The following is a 23,971-nucleotide window of genomic DNA, read 5'->3' on the forward strand; positions in this document are numbered from 1 at the left end:
GAGTACCGAGAGGTCGCCATTCCAAACTGCGACTGATAATCGTACGCTTGTCCCAGCCAGACACCGATGAATATTATCCAGAGGCCCAGACCTGCTTTGAAGAGTTACATCTCCCAAATTACAGCACCATCGACATACTACACGAGAGACTTCTTCATGCAATCACTCACTGTGATGTCATCTGGGAATTCTGAAAACTCTAGACATCGACAGGCCTTTTCTGTAGGGCCTAGCCTACTGTATATCAGAACAAGAATAAGAATCTAATGTATATTGTTATATCAGCTGCCTGGTCTCTTTCATCATGACAAATCATTATGGTGTAGTCAATCTACTTCATACATGTAATCTCTCATCGCTCAACAGTTCAACTAACAATCTGTCTGTAATGACCTATGGCTCTACTCTACAGTTTTAACATGGCCCCATGCACAAGGTTGACGAAACTGCTTGCAACTGTTTAGGGCGGTTGTGTTATACAGAATCGTAGGCCTACATTGAAATCGTACATCGAAATGTCGGCTACATTCCTTAAGTTATCAAACATGTTTTTCTGTTGTTGTTGTTATTATATGTACATTAAAAGCATTGCTTTTTACATTGAGCTGTATTCTCTGAACGACAATAACCGGCACGTTCCCAATAGTCATAATATAACATTTCTAAAAAGTTATTTTGATCATTATAATGCGCATATTCGTGCAATTACACACACTTTTATGCATATATGTACAGACAGTTATGAAATAATAAATTGCAGTGTCTCCCAATCCCTTCGGATTTTAAATGTCGGATCTGAAACTCAAATTCAATCTGTAAAATACAATTCAAAAGGATGTTCTTACCTGTCAGGGCGCTGGCTGGCACACCTGGGAATACCATAGCAACTCAAATCAAATCACAGTCGATTTATCATATGCACAGCTACAGATACCAAACAGTCCAATCAGATGCTTGACACGAGCGACATCTCAACAGTGTGACTAAATAAGGACATCTCAAAATGTAACTATATAAGGACAGGAATGAAAGACAATAACAAACCAAATAGGCAGTAAGGCACGGTACAACACAATGTTAATATATATAATATTAATATTATATATTATATATTCATATTATATAAAGCCATCAACAATCTGGCCCCCTCCTACTTTGCCGACCTCGTCCCCCTCCACACCCCCTCCCGTTGCCTCAGGTCCCGTTGCCTAAGGTCGACCAAACCACCGTCAAGACCACCAGGACCAAGCTCCGGACCTGGGGTGATAGGGCCTTTTCAGCCGCAGCCCCGTCCCTCTGGAACGCCCTCCCCAACCACATCAGACAGGCCAACACCCTCCCAACATTTAAACAGGCCCTCAAAACCCACCTCTTCAAGCTCACCTTCACCAGTTAACCCTCTCCCCCTCCCCTTCCCATGTGTCCCCAGCACAACCTTAATTAGGCCCCTATACTTTCTTTTATTTACCTTTGTTTCTTTGTATTATTACTACTCAATCTAATTCAGTTTGTAAAGCGTCTTTGAGTCTCTAGAAAAGCGCTATATAAGTCTAATGTATTATTATTATTATTATTATTATTAATGTGTTATAATTATCTTGATACATTAGGCCCACAGTATATGATTATGTACATCTGTAATGTTACTAATTATATATTGTGTGTATTTAGTGTGGTTTTAGGATGTTTAACATAGTTTGTCCACTAGGTGGCAGTATCACCAAGGTTAATGGGTCACCTATAGGCACACAGGTTAGCAGAAAACAGGTGGTGTGGAGGTAAAGTCCTTGATGGCTCGGTCATTAGAGCATGGCACTCAGGTTGTGGGTTTGATCCCCACTGGAACCATATATACTGATGTATATATACTTAAAATGTATGCACTCATTGCAATGTAAGTCCAGCACAGGTACTATTACTGTAAGACACTTACCCATCACAGAGAAGAGAAATAGACCCCACTGCATGGCTGGTGGTTGGGGCTTCATTCAGGCCTCTGCACCTGTCTCTTGTCTGTACAGATGAAATAAGAACATCTACAATCAATCACCAGTTTGCTAGAACGAGAGTACCATCCTAAACTCATGAACGTAGCCGACAGTAGTGTAGAGATGGCTACGTGTGGATATCTTAAGGTTATAGGTTAAGGTTAAGGTTTATAACAGGCTGTAAACCCCTTATGCATCACTGTATGCTATACTCTCTGGTTAACTGGTCATCTCTCTCTATCTGCCGAACCCTTCACTGGTATACTTTCATTTACAAATCCATCCTTGGTCTGCTCCTATCCTACCTTTCTAACCACCTGTCACGCAAGCAATCCGTCTACGGCCTTCGCACACAGGACATCATCACATACTCCATCCCCTTAGTCCGGACCATGAAAGGCAAGAGGGCGTTCTCATTTGCAGCCCCTTCCTCTTGGAATTCTTTACAGAAGAGTCTGAAACTGTCTCATCTGATCCCTCTTTCCAGTTTCAAGCTCTTGCTGAGAGACATACATGTACAGTGCGAGTCTATGATTTGTTCTTGCAATTGAGTTGACCCTCCCTTTTGCCCATTGCTGACCCCTCCCTGTCCCTAGCTCTTTAGCTGTCTAGTTTTAGGTTTTGTAGTTTTAGTTTAGTTTTAGACTATCTTAGACTGTTTTAGACTAGTTTTAGTTTTAGACTATGTAGTTTTAGTTTAGTCTTAGACTATGTAGGCCAGGTTTTGTATTGTATTTGTTTGTGGTGGATGTTGTTGTTGTATGCCTGTGAACAGGTCACACTTGAAAATGAGCCCTTGGGGCTCAATGTGTTTTTACCTGTTTAAATAAAGGTTAAATCAACAACAACAACAAATCTTCATGTTCAAAATGTCGGCTACCTATCATATACATTGTGAATCTTTTACAACAGAAAACCCATTTTAATGTAATAAACAATAGAACCGTATCATTCTAAGCTCACGAAATAGTACTATAGTAAGTGTAGTGTCCTCCTCACCTGTCATCTTGTCATGAATGAATGAATGAATGAATGAATGAATAGTCATGTTAAACTGAAGTTAAAACACAACGAGATTGCTAATCTAACATCGCTAATGCGGAAGTCCCTCCTGTGTCTCAGAAGACAGACAGAGAGAGAGACGTGCAGCCACCCAGGATCGAGCCCCGCGTGGAGTCATTATCCATCATTTCTTGTCAATTTCAATAAAGACAGACACACGGAGACAATGACAGGTCATTCTAGAGGAAGAGAGGAATGGGATAATAGGATTCTATTCTCTGACAGCCAATGTCCGCGATTCCACACTGGCCAGTAGATGTCGAGATTTTTTTTTTTTATATGTTTGTATGACTGGCTCGTTAGCTCAGTGTGTAAGTCTGCCGCAAGGTAGACTTTGTAGTCCTGGGTTCGAATCCCAGGCGGGCAGGTCACGTTGCACTTTTCAATCTGAAGGACAAACAGGAAGAAAAAAAAAAGGCATGCGCAGCGGCAAATAATTCCTGGGCTCAGTCCAGAGAGAGAGAGAGAGAGGAATTTTCCCTTTTGAAAATATATTTTTTGAAAATCCCGCCTCAAAATATTTTTTTTTTTTTTTTTTTTCTTCTGTGTCAGTGTGTGTCAGTGTGTCAGTTATGTGTCAGTGCGTCTACCGGCCCGAGTCTCTATGGGGGAATGCAATGACCGTTTTGGACACCAAACACACCAAAGAACATCTACTCTTCGAGGCGAATCCAGTCAGACCATTATCAGACCTGCTGGACGTGTCTGTGCGCGTGTGTGACTGGATGTCTACATTCAATGTGTCTCACCGTGTGACTGGATGTGTGTGTGTATATATGTGTTAATGAGCTGTATGAGTGTGTGTATGTGGATGTGTATGAGTGTGGATGTGTATGTGTGTATGAGTATGTGTGTGGATGTGTGAGTATGTGTATATGTGTGTGGATGTGTGTGGATGAGTATGTGTGTGGATGTGTGTGTATGAGTATGTGGATATGAGTATGTGTGGATGTGTATGTATGAGTATGTGTATATGTATGTGTATGCTTATGTATGTTAATGAGCTGTATGTTAATGAGCTGTATGTTAATGAGCTGTATGTTAATGAGCTGTATGTTAATGAGATGCATGCTAATGAGCTGTATGTTAATGAGCTGTATGTTAATGAGCTGTATGTTAATGAGCTGTATGTTAATTAGCTGTATGTTAATTAGCTGTGTGTGTCTCTGTGTGTGTATACGTGTGTCTGTGTGTGTGTATGTTAATGAGCTGTATGTTAATGAGCTGTATGTTAATGAGATTCATGTTAATGAGATTCATGCTAATGAGCTGTATGTTAATGAGCTGTATGTTAATTAGCTGTGTGTGTGTCTCTGTGTGTGTATATGTGTGTCTGTGTGTATGTCAATGAGCTGTATGTTAATGAGCTGTATGTTAATGAGATGCATGCTAATGAGCTGTATGTTAATGAGCTGTATGTTAATGAGCTGTATGTTAATTAGCTGTATGTTAATTAGCTGTGTGTGTCTCTGTGTGTATACGTGTGTCTGTGTGTGTGTATGTTAATGAGCTGTATGTTAATGAGCTGTATGTTAATGAGCTTCATGTTAATGAGATTCATGCTAATGAGCTGTATGTTAATGAGCTGTATGTTAATTAGCTGCGTGTGTGTCTCTGTGTGTGTATACGTGTGTCTGTGTGTGTATGTTAATGAGCTGTATGTTAATGAGCTGTATGTTAATGAGATTCATGCTAATGAGCTGTATGTTAATGAGCTGTATGTTAATGAGCTGTATGTTAATTAGCTGTGTGTGTCTCTGTGTGTGTATACGTGTGTCTGTGTGTGTATGTTAATGAGCTGTATGTTAATGAGCTTCATGTTAATGAGATTCATGCTAATGAGCTGTATGTTAATGAGCTGTATGTTAATTAGCTGTGTGTGTGTCTCTGTGTGTATATGTGTGTCTGTGTGTATGTCAATGAGCTGTATGTTAATGAGCTGTATGTTAATGAGATGCATGCTAATGAGCTGTATGTTAATGAGCTGTATGTTAATGAGCTGTATGTTAATTAGCTGTATGTTAATTAGCTGTATGTTAATTAGCTGTGTGTGTCTCTGTGTGTATACGTGTGTCTGTGTGTGTGTATGTTAATGAGCTGTATGTTAATGAGCTGTATGTTAATGAGCTTCATGTTAATGAGATTCATGCTAATGAGCTGTATGTTAATGAGCTGTATGTTAATTAGCTGCGTGTGTGTCTCTGTGTGTGTATACGTGTGTCTGTGTGTGTATGTTAATGAGCTGTATGTTAATGAGCTGTATGTTAATGAGATTCATGCTAATGAGCTGTATGTTAATGAGCTGTATGTTAATGAGCTGTATGTTAATTAGCTGTGTGTGTCTCTGTGTGTGTATACGTGTGTCTGTGTGTGTATGTTAATGAGCTGTATGTTAATGAGCTGTATGTTAATGAGCTTCATGTTAATGAGATTCATGCTAATGAGCTGTATGTTAATGAGCTGTATGTTAATTAGCTGTGTGTGTCTCTGTGTGTGTATACGTGTGTCTGTGTGTGTATGTTAATGAGCTGTATGTTAAATCAAATCAAAGTGGGAGGAGCTTAAATCAAAGTGGGAGGAGCTTAAGTCAAAGTGGGCGGAGCTTAAATCAAAGTGGGAGGAGCTTAAATCAAAGTGGGAGGAGCTTAAGTCAAAGTGGGAGGAGCTTAAATCAAAGTGGGAGGAGCTTAAGTCAAAGTGGGCGGAGCTTAAATCAAAGTGTGAGGAGCTTAAGTGAAAGTGGGCGGAGCTTAAGTCAAAGTGGGCGGAGCTTGAATCAAAGTGGGAGGAGCTTAAATCAAAGTGGGAGGAGCTTAAGTCAAAGTGGGCGGAGCTTAAATCAAAGTGGGAGGAGCTTAAATCAAAGTGGGAGGAGCTTAAGTCAAAGTGGGCGGAGCTTAAATCAAAGTGGGAGGAGCTTAAGTCAAAGTGGGCGGAGCTTAAGTCAAAGTGGGCGGAGCTTAAATCAAAGTGGGAGGAGCTTAAATCAAAGTGGGATGAGCTTAAATCAAAGTGGGCGGAGCTTAAATCAAAGTGGGAGGAGCTTAAATCAAAGTGGGAGGAGCTTAAGTCAAAGTGGGAGGAGCTTAAGTCAAAGTGGGCGGAGCTTAAGTCAAAGTGGGCGGAGCTTAAATCAAAGTGGGCGGAGCTTAAGCCAAAGTGGGCGGAGCTTAAATCAAAGTGGGCGGAGCTTAAGTTAAAGTGGGCGGAGCTTAAGGCAAAGTGGGCGGAGCTTAAGTCAAAGTGGGCGGAGCTTAAATCAAAGTGGGCGGAGCTTAAGTTAAAGTGGGCGGAGCTTAAGGCAAAGTGGGCGGAGCTTAAGTCAAAGTGGGCGGAGCTTAAATCAAAGTGAGATGAGCTTACGTCAAAGTGGGCGGAGCTTAAGTCAAAGTGGGCGGAGCTTAAGTCAAAGTGGGCGGAGCTTAAATCAAAGTGGGAGGAGCTTAAGTCAAAGTGGGAGGAGCTTGTGTAAAAGTGGGCGGAGCTTAAATCAAAGTGGGAGGAGCTTAAATCAAAGTGGGCGGAGCTTAAATCAAAGTGTGATGAGCTTAAGTCAAAGTGGGCGGAGCTTAAGTCAAAGTGGGAGGAGCTTAAGTCAAAGTGGGCGGAGCTTAAATCAAAGTGGGAGGAGCTTGTGTAAAAGTGGGAGGAGCTTAAGTCAAAGTGGGCGGAGCTTAAATCAAAGTGGGCGGAGCTTAAATCAAAGTGTGATGAGCTTAAATCAAAGTGGGAGGAGCTTAAGTCAAAGTGGGCGGAGCTTAAATCAAAGTGGGAGGAGCTTAAGTCAAAGTGGGCGGAGCTTAAGTCAAAGTGGGCGGAGCTTAAATCAAAGTGGGAGGAGCTTAAATCAAAGTGGGATGAGCTTAAATCAAAGTGGGCGGAGCTTAAATCAAAGTGGGAGGAGCTTAAATCAAAGTGGGAGGAGCTTAAGTCAAAGTGGGAGGAGCTTAAGTCAAAGTGGGCGGAGCTTAAGTCAAAGTGGGCGGAGCTTAAATCAAAGTGGGCGGAGCTTAAGCCAAAGTGGGCGGAGCTTAAATCAAAGTGGGCGGAGCTTAAGGCAAAGAGGGCGGAGCTTAAGTCAAAGTGGGCGGAGCTTAAATCAAAGTGGGCGGAGCTTAAGTTAAAGTGGGCGGAGCTTAAGGCAAAGTGGGCGGAGCTTAAGTCAAAGTGGGCGGAGCTTAAATCAAAGTGAGATGAGCTTACGTCAAAGTGGGCGGAGCTTAAGTCAAAGTGGGCGGAGCTTAAGTCAAAGTGGGCGGAGCTTAAATCAAAGTGGGAGGAGCTTAAGTCACAGTGGGAGGAGCTTGTGTAAAAGTGGGCGGAGCTTAAATCAAAGTGGGAGGAGCTTAAATCAAAGTGGGCGGAGCTTAAATCAAAGTGTGATGAGCTTAAGTCAAAGTGGGCGGAGCTTAAGTCAAAGTGGGAGGAGCTTAAGTCAAAGTGGGCGGAGCTTAAATCAAAGTGGGAGGAGCTTGTGTAAAAGTGGGAGGAGCTTAAGTCAAAGTGGGCGGAGCTTAAATCAAAGTGGGCGGAGCTTAAATCAAAGTGTGATGAGCTTAGGTCAAAGTGGGCGGAGCTTAAATCAAAGTGGGAGGAGCTTGTGTGTAAGTGGGCGGAGCTTAAGTCAAAGTGGGCGGAGCTTAAATCAAAGTGGGAGGAGCTTAAATCAAAGTGGGAGGAGCTTGTGTATAAGTGGGCGGAGCTTAAGTCAAAGTGGGTGGAGCTTAAATCAAAGTGGGAGGAGCTTAGGTCAAAGTGGGAGGAGCTTAAATCAAAGTGGGAGGAGCTTGTGTGTAAGTGGGCGGAGCTTAAGTCAAAGTGGGCGGAGCTTAAATCAAAGTGGGAGGAGCTTAAGTCAAAGTGGGCGGAGCTTAAATCAAAGTGGGAGGAGCTTGTGTGTAAGTGGGCGGAGCTTAAGTCAAAGTGGGCGGAGCTTAAATCAAAGTGGGAGGAGCTTAAATCAAAGTGGGAGGAGCTTATGTATAAGTGGGCGGAGCTTAAGGCAAAGTGGGCGGAGCTTAAGTCAAAGTGGGCGGAGCTTAAATCAAAGTGAGATGAGCTTACGTCAAAGTGGGCGGAGCTTAAGTCAAAGTGGGCGGAGCTTAAGTCAAAGTGGGCGGAGCTTAAATCAAAGTGGGAGGAGCTTAAGTCAAAGTGGGAGGAGCTTGTGTAAAAGTGGGCGGAGCTTAAATCAAAGTGGGAGGAGCTTAAATCAAAGTGGGCGGAGCTTAAATCAAAGTGTGATGAGCTTAAGTCAAAGTGGGCGGAGCTTAAGTCAAAGTGGGAGGAGCTTAAGTCAAAGTGGGCGGAGCTTAAATCAAAGTGGGAGGAGCTTGTGTAAAAGTGGGAGGAGCTTAAGTCAAAGTGGGCGGAGCTTAAATCAAAGTGGGCGGAGCTTAAATCAAAGTGTGATGAGCTTAGGTCAAAGTGGGCGGAGCTTAAATCAAAGTGGGAGGAGCTTGTGTGTAAGTGGGCGGAGCTTAAGTCAAAGTGGGCGGAGCTTAAATCAAAGTGGGAGGAGCTTAAATCAAAGTGGGAGGAGCTTGTGTATAAGTGGGCGGAGCTTAAGTCAAAGTGGGTGGAGCTTAAATCAAAGTGGGAGGAGCTTAGGTCAAAGTGGGAGGAGCTTAAATCAAAGTGGGAGGAGCTTGTGTGTAAGTGGGCGGAGCTTAAGTCAAAGTGGGCGGAGCTTAAATCAAAGTGGGAGGAGCTTAAGTCAAAGTGGGCGGAGCTTAAATCAAAGTGGGAGGAGCTTGTGTGTAAGTGGGCGGAGCTTAAGTCAAAGTGGGCGGAGCTTAAATCAAAGTGGGAGGAGCTTAAATCAAAGTGGGAGGAGCTTGTGTATAAGTGGGCGGAGCTTAAGTCAAAGTGGGTGGAGCTTAAATCAAAGTGGGAGGAGCTTAGGTCAAAGTGGGAGGAGCTTAAATCAAAGTGGGAGGAGCTTGTGTGTAAGTGGGCGGCGCTTAAGTCAAAGTGGGCGGAGCTTAAATCAAAGTGGGAGGAGCTTAAGTCAAAGTGGGCGGAGCTTAAATCAAAGTGGGAGGAGCTTGTGTATAAGTGGGCGGAGCTTAAGTCAAAGTGGGCGGAGCTTAAATCAAAGTGGGAGGAGCTTAAGTCAAAGTGGGCGGAGCTTAAATCAAAGTGGGAGGAGCTTAAGTCAAAGTGGGCGGAGCTTGAGTCAAAGTGTGATGAGCTTAAGTCAAAGTGGGCGGAGCTTAAGTCAAAGTGGGCGGAGCTTAAATCAAAGTGGGAGGAGCTTAAGTCAAAGTGGGCGGAGCTTAAATCAAAGTGGGAGGAGCTTGTGTAAAAGTGGGAGGAGCTTAAGTAAAAGTGGGCGGAGCTTAAATCAAAGTGGGCGGAGCTTAAATCAAAGCGTGATGCGCTTAGGTCAAAGTGGGCGGAGCTTAAATCAAAGTGGGAGGAGCTTGTGTGTAAGTGGGCGGAGCTTAAGTCAAAGCGGCCGGAGCTTAAATCAAAGTGGGAGGAGCTTAAATCAAAGTGGGAGGAGCTTGTGTATAAGTGGGCGGAGCTTAAGTCAAAGTGGGCGGAGCTTAAATCAAAGTGGGAGGAGCTTAGGTCAAAGTGGGAGGCGCTTAAATCAAAGTGGGAGGAGCTTGTGTGTAAGTGGGCGGAGCTTAAGTCAAAGTGGGCGGAGCTTAAATCAAAGTGGGAGGAGCTTAAATCAAAGTGGGAGGAGCTTGTGTATAAGTGGGCGGAGCTTAAGTCAAAGTGGGCGGAGCTTAAATCAAAGTGGGAGGAGCTTAAGTCAAAGTGGGCGGAGCTTAAATCAAAGTGGGAGGAGCTTGTGTAAAAGTGGGCGGAGCTTAAATCAAAGTGGGAGGAGCTTAAATCAAAGTGGGAGGAGCTTAAGTCAAAGTGGGCGGAGCTTAAATCAAAGTGGGAGGAGCTTAAATCAAAGTGGGAGGAGCTTAAGTCAAAGTGGGAGGAGCTTAAATCAAAGTGGGAGGAGCTTAAGTCAAAGTGGGCGGAGCTTAAATCAAAGTGGGCGGAGCTTAAGTCAAAGTGGGAGGAGCTTAAGTCAAAGTGGGCGGAGCTTAAATCAAAGTGGGAGGAGCTTGTGTAAAAGTGGGCGGAGCTTAAATCAAAGTGGGAGGAGCTTAAATCAAAGTGGGAGAAGCTTAAGTCAAAGTGGGCGGAGCTTAAATCAAAGTGGGAGGAGCTTAAATCAAAGTGGGAGGAGCTTAAATCAAAGTGGGAGGAGCTTATGTCTAAGTGGGAGTGGCTTAATTGATTAATTCAAATTGTGGGCGGAGCTTGTGTCAAAAGTGGGCGGAGCTTGTGTCAAAGTGGGCGAAGCTTAAGTGGGAGTGGGAGTGGCTTAGACATTTAGTGGGCGGAGCTTGTGTCAAAGTGGGAGTGGCTTAATTGATTAATTCCAATTTTCTTTCATTTGCCAACAAACGACCTACCTAGACTGTACGCAGTTGCACCCCAGGATGAAAGCCTAGGATGAAAAACAGAAATCGGTGCCAGAAAGTCCCAGTCACCCAAAAATCGGCACGATGAAGCGTCACAGGGGTCCGGTCGCGTGCCCCGAGTTTCGAGGCGCTAGCTCAAACGGTTGCTCCGTGGCGCCCCCTTTAATTACGGATTTCGCACTTACGTCAAAGCTCCCCGTTTGGGCCACGAATGGCCGATCAAGCCGAAATGTTGGGTAAACACTTGTCTCACCAAGATGTTCGACATATGTGAAAACCAGACCTCTAGCTCACAGCTAGGAGGGGAGTTATGAATTCTGGCCACAGGGGGCGCCGCAACCGAGTCGGGGCTCGGATATGTGTTCGGCGGGCCCGAGCCGATTCGGAAAATATCTGAACCGTGTCTGTGGCACTTACGGTTGCTGAGCTAAAGTCCTTTAACCTAGCCCGGAGGGAGCTTGTGTAAAAGTGGGCGGAGCTTAAGTCAAAGTGGGCGGAGCTTGTGTAAAAGTGGGCGGAGCTTGTGTCAAAGTGGGCGGAGCTTGTGTCAAAGTGGGCGGAGCTTAAGTCAAAGTGGGCGGAGCTTGTGTCAAAGTGGGCGGAGCTTAATTCAAAGTGGGCGGAGCTTGTGTCAAAGTGGGCGGAGCTTGAGTCAAAGTGGGCGGAGCTTGTGTCAAAGTGGGCGGAGCTTGTGTCAAAGTGGGCGGAGCTTAAGTCAAAGTAGGCGGAGCTTAAGTCAAAGTGGGAGGAGCTTAAGTCAAAGTGGGCGGAGCTTAAATCAAAGTGGGAGGAGCTTAAGTCAAAGTGGGAGGAGCGTAAATCAAAGTGGGAGGAGCTTAAGTCAAAGTGGGCGGAGCTTAAGTCAAAGTGGGAGGAGCCAACCCCAGGGAATGTATCACCTGGGGTTGTTGTTGCCGTTGTTCTCCAGTGAGTTACCGATGTGGATCTCAGCTCCATCAAGCCTTTCAGGCCCGAAGTCTTCTCTGTTGGTGACGAACACAGCAGTGACTCTGTACACACCCAGCAGGTCCACTCTCCACCAGGGGCTCAGGTCCTCTTTAGTGTAGGTACAAGATCCTCTGTAATAGTCTGGGTCTCTGTTCCCATCATTGGCTCTAGGAGCAGCACCATTACCAAGCTGTGATGACTGAGTGGCCACTCCCTCCAACGCCACGTTTACTGGAGAGAAATACAGAGAAATCACACATCACATCACCACCAGTCCTGATTCCTGTCATCATGAAATCCTAGAGGAGGCTACAGAGTGTTAAATCATCAGTCAGTTGGCAGAGAAGAAAACTCATGTACATCTCACAGGATTAAAATAGTCAATCACATGACATTGTAATGTAACATGTAAAGGATGTTCTTACCTGTCAGGGCGCTGGCTGGCACACCTGGGAATACCATAGCAACTCAAATCAAATCACAGTCGATGTATCATATGCACAGCTACAGATACCAAACAGTCCAATCAGATGCTTGACACGAGCGACATCTCAACAGTGTGACTAAATAAGGACATCTCAAAATGTAACTATATAAGGACAGGAATGAAAGACAATAACAAACCAAATAGGCAGTAAGGCACGGTACAACACAATGTTCATATATATAATATTAATATTATATATTATATATTCATATTATATAAAGCCATCAACAATCTGGCCCCCTCCTACTTTGCCGACCTCGTCCCCCTCCACACCCCCTCCCGTTGCCTCAGGTCCCGTTGCCTAAGGTCGACCAAACCACCCTCAAGAACACCAGGACCAAGCTCCGGACCTGGGGTGATAGGGCCTTTTCAGCCGCAGCCCCGTCCCTCTGGAACGCCCTCCCCAACCACATCAGACAGGCCAACACCCTCCCAACATTTAAACAGGCCCTCAAAACCCACCTCTTCAAGCTCACCTTCACCAGTTAACCCTCTCCCCCTCCCCTTCCCATGTGTCCCCAGCACAACCTTAATTAGGCCCCTATACTTTCTTTTATTTACCTTTGTTTCTTTGTATTATTACTACTCAATCTAATTCAGTTTGTAAAGCGTCTTTGAGTCTCTAGAAATTGATTGATTGATTGATTGATTGATTGAAAACCTTTATTGTCCCCAATGGGGAAATTTTGTTGTCAAAAAAGAAAAGAATAGAATAGAATAGAAAAGCGCTATATAAGTCTAATGTATTATTATTATTATTATTATTATTATTAATGTGTTATAATTATCTTGATACATTAGGCCCACAGTATATGATTATGTACATCTGTAATGTTACTAATTATATATTGTGTGTATTTAGTGTGGTTTTAGGATGTTTAACATAGTTTGTCCACTAGGTGGCAGTATCACCAAGGTTAATGGGTCACCTATAGGCACACAGGTTAGCAGAAAACAGGTGGTGTGGAGGTAAAGTCCTTGATGGCTCAGTCATTAGAGCATGGCACTCAGGTTGTGGGTTTGATCCGCACTGGAACCATATATACTGATGTATATATACTTAAAATGTATGCACTCATTGCAATGTAAGTCCAGCACAGCTACTATTACTGTAAGACACTTACCCATCACAGAGAAGAGAAATAGACCCCACTGCATGGCTGGTGGTTGGGGCTTCATTCAGGCCTCTGCACCTGTCTCTTGTCTGTACAGATGAAATAAGAACATCTACAATCAATCACCAGTTTGCTAGAACGAGAGTACCATCCTAAACTCATGAACGTAGCCGACAGTAGTGTAGAGATGGCTACGTGTGGATATCTTAAGGTTATAGGTTAAGGTTAAGGTTTATAACAGGCTGTAAACCCCTTATGCATCACTGTATGCTATACTCTCTGGTTAACTGGTCATCTCTCTCTATCTGCCGAACCCTTCACTGGTATACTTTCATTTACAAATCCATCCTTGGTCTGCTCCTATCCTACCTTTCTAACCACCTGTCACGCAAGCAATCCGTCTACGGCCTTCGCACACAGGACATCATCACATACTCCATCCCCTTAGTCCGGACCATGAAAGGCAAGAGGGCGTTCTCATTTGCAGCCCCTTCCTCTTGGAATTCTTTACAGAAGAGTCTGAAACTGTCTCATCTGATCCCTCTTTCCAGTTTCAAGCTCTTGCTGAGAGACATACATGTACAGTGCGAGTCTATGATTTGTTCTTGCAATTGAGTTGACCCTCCCTTTTGCCCATTGCTGACCCCTCCCTGTCCCTAGCTCTTTAGCTGTCTAGTTTTAGGTTTTGTAGTTTTAGTTTAGTTTTAGACTATCTTAGACTGTTTTAGACTAGTTTTAGTTTTAGACTATGTAGTTTTAGTTTAGTCTTAGACTATGTAGGCCAGGTTTTGTATTGTATTTGTTTGTGGTGGATGTTGTTGTTGTATGCCTGTGAACAGGTCACACTTGAAAATGAGCCCTTGGGGCTCAATGTGTTTTTACCTGTATAAATAAAGGTTAAATCAACAACAACAACAAATCTTCATGTTCAAAATGTCGGCTACCTATCATATACATTGTGAATCTTTTACAACAGAAAACCCATTTTAATGTAATAAACTTCTGAGACGTATCCAGAATAATTAAACATTATTATATGTGTAAATATGTTGTTATTATGTTTGTAAATATTTGGATAATTTTGGTGAAGGAAATGATATAACATGCATGACGGAAACACACACAAACACACACACACACACACACACACACACACACACACACACACACACAGAGATAACCTGTGACGATACTAACTGACCATCTAACAAAAGCAACACATTAGAAAGTAGTGAAAGTAGTACGGAGGACAGCACCTCACCTCACCACCAACACTAAATACATTTCAATATTATATTTAAACAAGTACTGGCACCTAAGATAAGAACAGGCAACTTTGTAATTCCACTTCAAGCACTTAATTAACTATTCAACACAATGTTATTCAAAATTAAAGAATTGCTCAGAAACAGACAATGAATGAAATGATCTCATATCATCTACAATCTACTCTATTGCTGTACAAGATGGGTACAGGAGACAAGCAGACAGCTATGTACTGTAAGGCCCGATCCCAATTCACCCCTAGCCCTTCGTTTTCACCCCTATGGCTCGATTTGCGCGTTCACGTTTAGGGCGAGGGCTGTCTCAATTCATATTTCATCGAGGGCTAGGGGTAAGGGGGAGGGCTAACTATCCCTTCGTTTCGAGGGATTTCAGGACCACACTAGCTTCGAAGGGCTAACGGTACGCTACCCCTTGATACCAGGATGCATTGCGAATCATCTACAGAAATCTTATGTCGCTCTATTCAATGCGGAAATGTCATTTTACTTTCTCTGTAATTACTTATTAATAAAGATTTGAAAAATTATGATAACCATCGTATTGTCTTAGTTTAATGTCATTACAATGCATTATAGACCTTTTATTTATAACAAGCTTAACCCAAAAATCGCTTTTATGTCGGTGCTGTGTCTAACGTTACAGTAACGCAACGCTGCATGACAGTCGAGCATTTCAGAGATGTACAATCATAAATCAATTATTACCTGTGGCGTTTGACAGTGGATGATGGTACACATATGTAAAGTTATCTATCAAACGTTCGGCTGACTTGTACATGATGCGCATTTTGACCTATTTCCACCCGCAATCTAATCCGAGCAGTTGTTATTAGGTAATATTATTAATGGGTTGTATCATTCATTTCAATGCATTATAGACCTTTTCTTTATAACAAGCACAACAACAACAAAACGTTATTATGCCGATGTGCTGTGTGTCTAACGTTACAAGCTGATTTGTGCATGACAGCCGCGCATTGACAAATGTCCATGTCTGATGTCTAATGTCTGATGTACTAATGTCATTTCAATGCATTATAGACCTTTTCTTTATAACAAGCACAACAACAACAAAACGTTATCATGCCGATGTGCTGTGTGCTGTGTGTCTAACGTTACAAGCTGATTTGTGCATGACAGCCGCGCATTGACATATTTCCATGTCTAATGGCATATGACACGCGAAATGTAACTACAGTTAAGGATACGCGTAAAGGATGATGATCTATCACCGTTCGACTCTACTGAGAAATGTTTCCGCTTATTTGTCATTTCTCCTTCACGGGCAAATGTGGCCGCGTCCCCAAGAGATCCTCTTTCTACGTTTTTGACCACCACTATGATGGATTAATTTTTGGATTCTAGACGACGAATTGTTCTGAGAAAGGCGCTTGGTAACGTGATTTTTGGACAACGCTTTATGACTACTGATGGACTCGTGTGTATGTGGTGGCTGAGGATTGAGTCACGGGTATCTTTGGAGGAACATTGTGCGCTGACAGATGGTTAATACTCTGTGTTTTGGTTGGAGTCATTCATTGTCATTATTGCGATGTCCACAAAAAAGACATCGCTGACGGAAGAGACTAAAAAAGGAACGTCTAAACACTACAGTGTGTTGATAACAAACGAAAAAAGATCCTTATAGCACACGCAACAGAAATAAACACAGCTGAAGGCATTGCGAGATGTGAGAATTCGCCGGCAACACAACGCGTCACCCGTACCGCGTCTAAACCACTGTTGATGACGTAGGCGCCGTGAAGGGCTGTCCCAATTCAAAGGGCTGAGATTTGAAGGGGTAGGGCTTGTGACGTATTCGAAGGCAAGGCCTTCGAATCGAGTGACACTCGAAAACGAGCCGTAGGGGTAGAAAAGGGAATTGGGATCGGGCCTAACTATAATGATATCATTGGGAGATGTCACTCACCACTTTGTCGGGCGTCTCTCTCCTCTGTCTCTCTCTGTCTGTGAGGGGTCTCTCTCCTCTGTCTCTCTCTGTCGAGGGTCTCGCCTCTGTTCTCATAACACCATGCAAATTCATCTGGTGCAGATGCAAACTACTGTATTTTTTTGCTTAGAAGGAAAACACCTTCAGGGTGTCTACAGTCATGAACAAAAATATTGGCACCCCTGCACCACTGTTTGTAACATTGTTGCAATTATGCTTTGGTATTGACATGTTTACGTCTTTTGTTTGCATTGGAACATCACAAAAAAGCAGAGAGAAAAAGCCAAATCTGATATAATTCCACATAACTCAAAAAATGGACTGGACAAAATGATTGTATTGTATATACCTACAACTTAATATTTGGCAGCACACCCTTTGGAAAAAAATAACTGAAATCAATTGCTTCCTGTAACTATGAATGAGTTGGTGTGTATTTAGGAGAACATATCTATAGAAATATATAGAAAATATAGCCTACGAGATAAGGCGTCAATTTTTTGGGTGAACGCAATGCGCTTCCGTAGCAACGAAATTCCTCTGATGTTTTACAAAATATATATTATTAATCAAATTATTATTTTGATTAAAATGATTATTATATGAATACATTTGATATGTGAGTAGCTCAGACTGGGTTCAACGTCATAAAGCGACCAAGTCATTTGATTGGACAAGAGGCATTCCATGAACGCAGTTGTGACGTCTAGTTCACATGACATGGATGTTGCTTGTTTAAAATGTTTCTATTGATCGCAGACTATAACTGTTGGTTATGTTGCTAGCTCGAGAGCTTCTTAGAGCTAGCATCTGTACTTAGCTACTGTGCTACGCTATACGGCTACGTATATGTTGAGGTTTATAATATTGTTATGAGTATCATTTAGTGTTTGAATATATTATTGAGTCACATTTGTATCCCCCAGAACATAACGTGCTTATTGCACATTAATAATCACCAGCCCCTTCAACCGTCATCATCACTGGAGTCTGTGTGTGTGGCTACTGTGGCTATACTAATCAGATATTATATGAATACATTAAATAAATAAATAACATTATATTACATTTGATATGTGCGTTTGTAAATTCGGAGCTCACACAGGGTTCAACGTCATAGTGCGATCAAGTAATTTGATTGGACAAGAGGCATTCCATGAACGCAGTTGTGTTGTCAGGGCCATTAGGCTCACAAGGCTACTGATGTGGTCTTGACTACCTGTCCACTTTCTCACCTGGTTCTTGCTCTCTCTCTCTGGTGTGCCGACACCATCCTGCTCTCTCTCCCCTTCTCTCCCTCTCTATCCTCTTCTCTCCCTCTCTATCCTCCTCTCTCCATTATGCAAACATAACAACCAGAGATTATAAATACTCTGGTTGTTATGTTTGCATTTTGGTTGACAGCACAATAGTATAGTATAGTGGATAGTGTACATTGCCTTTATTTATGTGAACCAGCTCTTTTCCCTTCTTGTTTTTAGTTTTTTTCCTAGCACCAGGGGAGCCCCCCCTCCCAAATTTCGTTGTATGGTACCTGTACTATATCAATGACAATAAAGACCATTCATTCATTCATTCATTCATTCATTCATTCATTCATTCAAGAGGGAGAGAGGAGGATAGAGAGGGAGAGAAGGAGAGAGAGCAGGATGGTGTCGGCACACCAGAGAGAGAGACAGCAAGAACCAGGTGAGTAAAGTGGACAGGTAATCAAGACCACATAAGTAAGTAGCCTTGAGAACCGATGGTTCTCCAGCCTAATGGCCCATAGGGCAGGAGGAGCCTGTCTCCTGTTTCCGTAGCGTGAGGCGGCTTAATGTACAAAATGTGTTCCAGACTTCAGGCAGTCATTGCCTGCAAAGGATTCTCGACAAAGTATTAAAAATGAACATTTTTATTTATGATTGTTAATTTGTCCAATTACTTTTGAGCTCCTGAAAATAGGGGACTGTGTATAAAAATGGTTGCAATTCCTAAATGTTTCAAACAATATTTTTGTTCAACCCCTTGAATTAAAGCTGAAAGTATGCACTTCAATTACATCTTGATTGTTTCATTTCAAATCCTTTGTGGTGGCATACAGAGCCCAAATTATGGAAATTGTGTCACTGTCCAAATACTTCCAGACCTAACTGTATATAAATAAATGAATGTCAATGACCCCAGGTGTGGGACTTTATTAGGTCAAACAGGTTTGAGGGGTCAGGCAAAGGACTTGGTGGAGTCAGGCAAGGGTCAGGCGATCATCGTTGTAATCCATGGAGCAGGGCAGGAACCGTGGTGCAAGGTGCTGGGCTGGAGGTGTCCATGGTGCTGAGTGCCCACTGATGAGCTCAATAAAACATTCTATTTCTGATGAGTCAACAGCACTAGGGCTCCTTCACAAAACCCTTACTGGAATCTTCATACACTCTGTGAATTAGTCTTTACTTTCTGATGAGTCAACAGCACTAACCCCATCCAGTGCGACATGTAGATAGCATATATTTAGAATATGTAAAATGCAAACACCAGAAATGCAAGAAAGTATGAGGTATACCAAATGGAATTAATAACAAGTGTTACGACCCTTCTGTCTAGAGTAAAATAAGGGCCTAGGGTAGAGTGCACAATGTACAGGTGTGTTGCAACACAAATGCCCAAAAAAGTGTACAAGGGATCAAATCAATTCAAGTTTTATTTGTATAGCGCATTTCTCACAAGATGCGACTCAATGCGCTTCACGTAATGACAGATGTTCAGTGTCCAGTGTAGTGTAGTGTTCAGTGTTGTGTCCAGTGTCCAGGTTCCAGTGATAGCTTCGTCAAAAGGACGCAAGGGTAAAAAACCTGTGCACTGTGCATCAAGGAAAATTCCCCTGCAGCCCTCTAGTGGTAGAGCGACTACTTACCAGTTTGCCCACCAGTGCAAAGCCGCAGCCCCCCACAAGCCCCTCGGGGGGACCCCACACGCCCGACCCGCCCCACCACCGGCGCACCCGGCCCAGGCCACCAGGCTCAGACTATCATAGCCCTGCACGAGGCTAGCCGGGTCAGGTGCCCCAGCGGCAGAACAGACCAAGCACGCAGGCCGGCCGGGGGCCCCGAGGAGAGGCCCAAGGAGCCCGGCGCATGGCAGGCAAGCAGGGGCAAAAAACCTGTACACAGCGCCTCCAGGAAAAGTGCCACTAGACCGTAGGGGTCTAGCCGGTGTGTATCTTATAAGTGATGTCAGAGACCAGGAACAGTATAAAAGGCTCTTTAAAAACAGCAGGGTCCGATGGGATAGGATAGTACGATAAACTCTTGACCGGGGCTCCGCCCAGGGTTGACTCCAGACTGTACCCCGTCGCCTATGGGGAGGTCCGGCGCATCCTCACGACCCGGCGTGGCTCCAATCACTTAGCTGAGGACAGAAAAGAGTGACTCAGCAGGTTGCACGAGTGACAGGCAACCACACAGTCCACAGTCCATCAACTGGCTCTCAGCTATGCTGGTGTAACAGAGTTGGGAATGTATGTTTAGTTGTGGTGAATGTAGATGAGTTTCGCCGTGCTTGAGCAGCCCTGGTTGTTGTTGGAGCCCCCCCATTGGAGTTTGGGTGTACTGCAGGTCTGCGCGTTCTTTTGTCCTTCTCTTGTTGCCGTACTTACGGTGGTACTAGAACATGGCCGCCATCTTCATGGGTATGTGCGCTATGTAAAATGCTCCTCGTGTTTTGTTGTTTGTATGGAGAATCTTGTAATGTAGGGTGAAAATGTTGGTGTAGTACTGTGCTGTTTGTTTTTACATGTATTGTGATGATGTGAAACAGAACATTTATTGTATGTTATTTTGAACGCGCAGATTCACAAGAGTTGCAGAACAGAGAAGAATTGTGTTTTATATGTCTTCTCTGCAGGTATGTCGCTCCACATGTTGTTTGTAATTGTTATTTGTAATGTTTGAGGGAAATTTGTGTTCGTTCTGTAAACAAATTATCCTGACGTGAAATATACATAGACGGTGGGACTAGAACATGGCCGCCATCTTCATGGATTCACAAGAGTTGCAGAACAGAGAAGAATTGTGTTTTATATGTCTTCTCTGCAGGTCAAATAAAAGAATTGAATGAAAGAAGTTTGGCTGTTTGACCATCGTTACACTGGTGCCGTGACACGTCGATCTCAAGATCAGCTGAACGCCGATCTCCGTGGATGCTGCGTGGATGCCAGGTCTTAGTGTGATAGATCAAGTGTGGTCAGAGTATTATAGTAAATGGTCATTCAGTCTGAGGTCTGTGATTATATCAGTTTAAAAAGTGCTTTGACTGTTTTGGTTTTTATGTCCTGCTGTAACTTTATATTTTTTTTAAACATTATTATTATTATTATTTTTTCATTCAGTAATATTACACAACGCAAGTCTGTACCACTATGGCTCAGAGGCCAGGTTTTAATGATGAGATTTTTGCCAGTCCAGTGTTGCCTATGGGGAGGGGTGCATGGGGGGCATGTCAGAGCAGAGCAGACAGTGCTGTCATAGACATTGACAGTGACAGTGACATTGACATTGACAGTGCTGTCAATAGTAGGGAGGTGGGGTGTTCCCAGTTGTTTATTGACAGTGGTAGAGGCACAGGGTCAGGTCAGGACCCAGGTTGTGCTGCTGTCGGACAGTTTACAGGGGAGGCTCCTCCCACATCCACACCCAGTGTTAATGACACTGAAGCTCTTCATCACCTTTCAGACATGATGGGTCAGCTAGGTGCTCAGATTGGCGAGTCCATTGTAACCAAGTTAATTTCAGCTGGTGTAGTTCACTCAAGTAGTATGAGCAGTGCACACCTCAACTGCACATCGCCTCCAGATCCTGTAACTGATCCTAATGTTGTTAGACAGGAGGTTCCGCGCGTTACTGTGAATGTAAAATCAGACAGGGAACCACCAATGTTCCGAGGTGATAGTTCTGATAAGTGTTCAGTCCAGGACTGGATTGACATGTCTAAAGCTTATCTGAGAAAGCAGAAATGTCCAATGCATGAACAGGCTGAGGAGATACTGGCAAGGCTGATGGGTAAGGCAAAGGATGTCGTGAGGGTTGGTTTGCGTAGCGATCAGACACTTGATGTGAAGCAGAACCCTGATCTCATCTATGATATCCTTCTCAAGTACTTCAGTGATGTGTCATCATGCCTCCCGTTGTCAGATTTCTATGCCACTCTACCCAGACCCAATGAGAACCCTGTAGACTACTGGTTGAGGATCAACAAAGCAGCTGATGTAGCTGGTGAGGGCCTTCGCAGACAAGGTAGGAGGATGGAGAACATAGGTGAAGAGGTAGCACGGATGTTTGTCAGGCATTGCCCGGACTCTGGACTATCCCGTATTCTGGAATGCAAGGCTATTGAGGAGTGGAGCTCACGAGACATACAGTTGAAGATTGATAATTACCAGAGAGAGCTGAGAGCCTCTGGCAGGACCGGTAGTTCTGTGCCATTGAAGAGCCATGCCACCGCCCTCCACACTGTGCAGTCTCATCCAGAGCCTTCGATTCAGTCTGTGTCTGAGCAGTGTTCCACCCAGTACCCCCCTGCTCCTGCCCATAGTCCAGTGTACCACACACAGTGTCTGCCTTCTACCCTCATTCCTTCCCAGGACCATGCTTTAGGCCAGCTTCCGTGCCCCTCCTCCGCGACTGCTGTGGCCCAGAACACTCAGCAATCTGAAGACAGGATTCTTGCTCGCATTATGGAGAGGCTGGAGCAGATGATGGGGAAAGTGCAGCAGCGTGACAGTGCTCCTCGTGGCGGAAGATACCAGGGTGGCGCCCGTGAGAAGGCCTGCCGAGTCTGTGATGACAGTAGACACACTACCATCTCACACTGCATGTCAGAGAGGCTGTGCTTTGTCTGTTTAGCCCCAGGTCACACAAAAGTTGAGTGTCCCACCAGGTCGTCCCGAGCACCTCAGCCTCAGGGAAACTAGGTGGCCTGTATTCAGAGGGAGAAAGTATAGGTCGCCAAGTAAACTCCCATTGTGAGGACGAATCTAGTGCTGAGACAGTGTATATAGCTCTCAAAAGCTCAAGTGATAACTCTGAAGATATTGTTTATCAGAATACGCATACAATTAGTGGTAGTGACAGCCTTTTCTACACACCTGTGACAGTTGGTAATACAGTGACTCTAAATGCTATGCTAGACAGTGGGTCTATGGCTTGTACAATGAGTAAGACGGCAGAGGGAAAGCTTAGAGAGGTTGGAGTTGCTACAGAGCATAACCAGTTCAGTTCAAATGTGGTGCTTGTTGGCTGTGGTGGTCGCCGTGTCAAGCCTGAGTCAGCTTTCAACGTGGAAATGGAGGTGTATGGCTGTAGGATTATGGTTCCCACTCTGGTAGTTGAAGGCCAGCATGATGAGTTGATACTAGGCACCAATGTTATTAAATATATCCTCCGGCAGTATAAGCAATGTGATGGCTACTGGAAGGCTGTGTCTACGCCCTGTCCTGCTGGCGATCCAGAATCTGAACAGTTTCTCTCGATGCTCGCTGGTCTGAACCGTTGGCGAGGTGACGTCATACCTGACAAGATAGGCACAGTCAGGTGCAACTCAGCCGTGTGTCTTGAGCCTGGTCGGGAGTACCTGATGTGGGGCAAGCTACCCAAGTCCACTATTGTGTCTCCTGGTAGCGCTGTGATGACAGAGCCCACATCGTGTCGCTCAGCTCCAAGAGGGGTTCTGGTGGCCCGAGTTGTTACTCCTTTGTGGGGAGACGGATGGGTTCCATTGAAGCTGATCAACTCGTCCGACAGGCCCGTCTTGGTAAGACGCAATGCTAAATTGGCCGACGTCTTCTCCTGCATTGCGCTCGAGGACATGGATGAGACCGGACCTGCTGAGGTCCCACTACTCAGTTGCTGTCAAGTAACCCCGTCCAGTGAAAATGCGGCCCGCACTGTTGATGAGGAACTGAAGTACATGGGATTGAGTGGGCTCGACATACACTCCTGTGACGTGTCTGAACAGTGTAGAAGCAAGATGGCTGACCTGGTTGTGCGCTACAAGGACATCTTCTCACGCCATCACCTGGATTGTGGAGAGGCAAAGGGCTTCATACATCGCATTCACCTCTCAGATCACAGGCCATTCCGGCTCCCATTCAGACGAGTGCCCCCCAGTCAGTATCAGAAGTTGCGCCAAGTACTGAGTGAGATGGAGGAGAAAGATATAATCAGGAAGTCAACCAGTGAATATGCATCTCCGTTGGTTCTTGTATGGAAAAAGAACGGAGATCTCCGTATCTGTACAGACTTTCGCTGGCTGAACAAGAGGACCCTGAAGGATGCTCACCCTCTCCCTCACCAGGCCGACTGCTTAGCTGCACTTGGAGGTAACTCCTTGTTTAGTACTATGGATCTAACCTCAGGGTTTTATAACATGCCACTACACGAGGATGACAGAAAGTACTCTGCCTTTACAACACCTATGGGCTTGTATGAGTATAATCGCCTCCCGCAGGGCCTCTGTAATAGTCCTGGGAGCTTCATGCGTATGATGACTAGCATTTTCGGAGACCAGAACTATCTGAGCTTACTGGTTTATCTGGATGATTTATTGGTGTACGCCCCTGATGAGAGGACAGCTCTGGAACGCTTGGAGATGGTGTTCAGTAGACTGCGTGGTCATAACCTGAAATTGGCCCCCAAGAAGTGTTTTTTTCTCCGGAAATCCGTC

At 44.4% G+C, this 23,971-nt stretch overlaps 1 protein-coding gene across 1 annotated transcript; it reads right to left on the reverse strand.

Moving 5' to 3' along the window:
- Positions 1 to 11,384: 11,384 nt before the first annotated feature.
- On the reverse strand, positions 11,385 to 11,899 carry LOC308160803 (fucolectin-like; the record flags this gene model as incomplete). Its single annotated transcript, XM_080534740.1, has 2 exons — positions 11,385 to 11,668; positions 11,863 to 11,899. 2 exons carry the CDS (start codon positions 11,897 to 11,899, stop codon positions 11,385 to 11,387), a joined length of 321 nt encoding a protein of 106 aa, XP_080390866.1.
- Positions 11,900 to 23,971: the final 12,072 nt, after the last annotated feature.

The sequence above is a fragment of the Nansenia antarctica genome, assembly GCF_963989245.1.
Source record: "Nansenia antarctica genome assembly, chromosome: 6".
Classification (NCBI taxonomy): Eukaryota; Metazoa; Chordata; class Actinopteri; order Argentiniformes; family Microstomatidae; genus Nansenia; species Nansenia antarctica.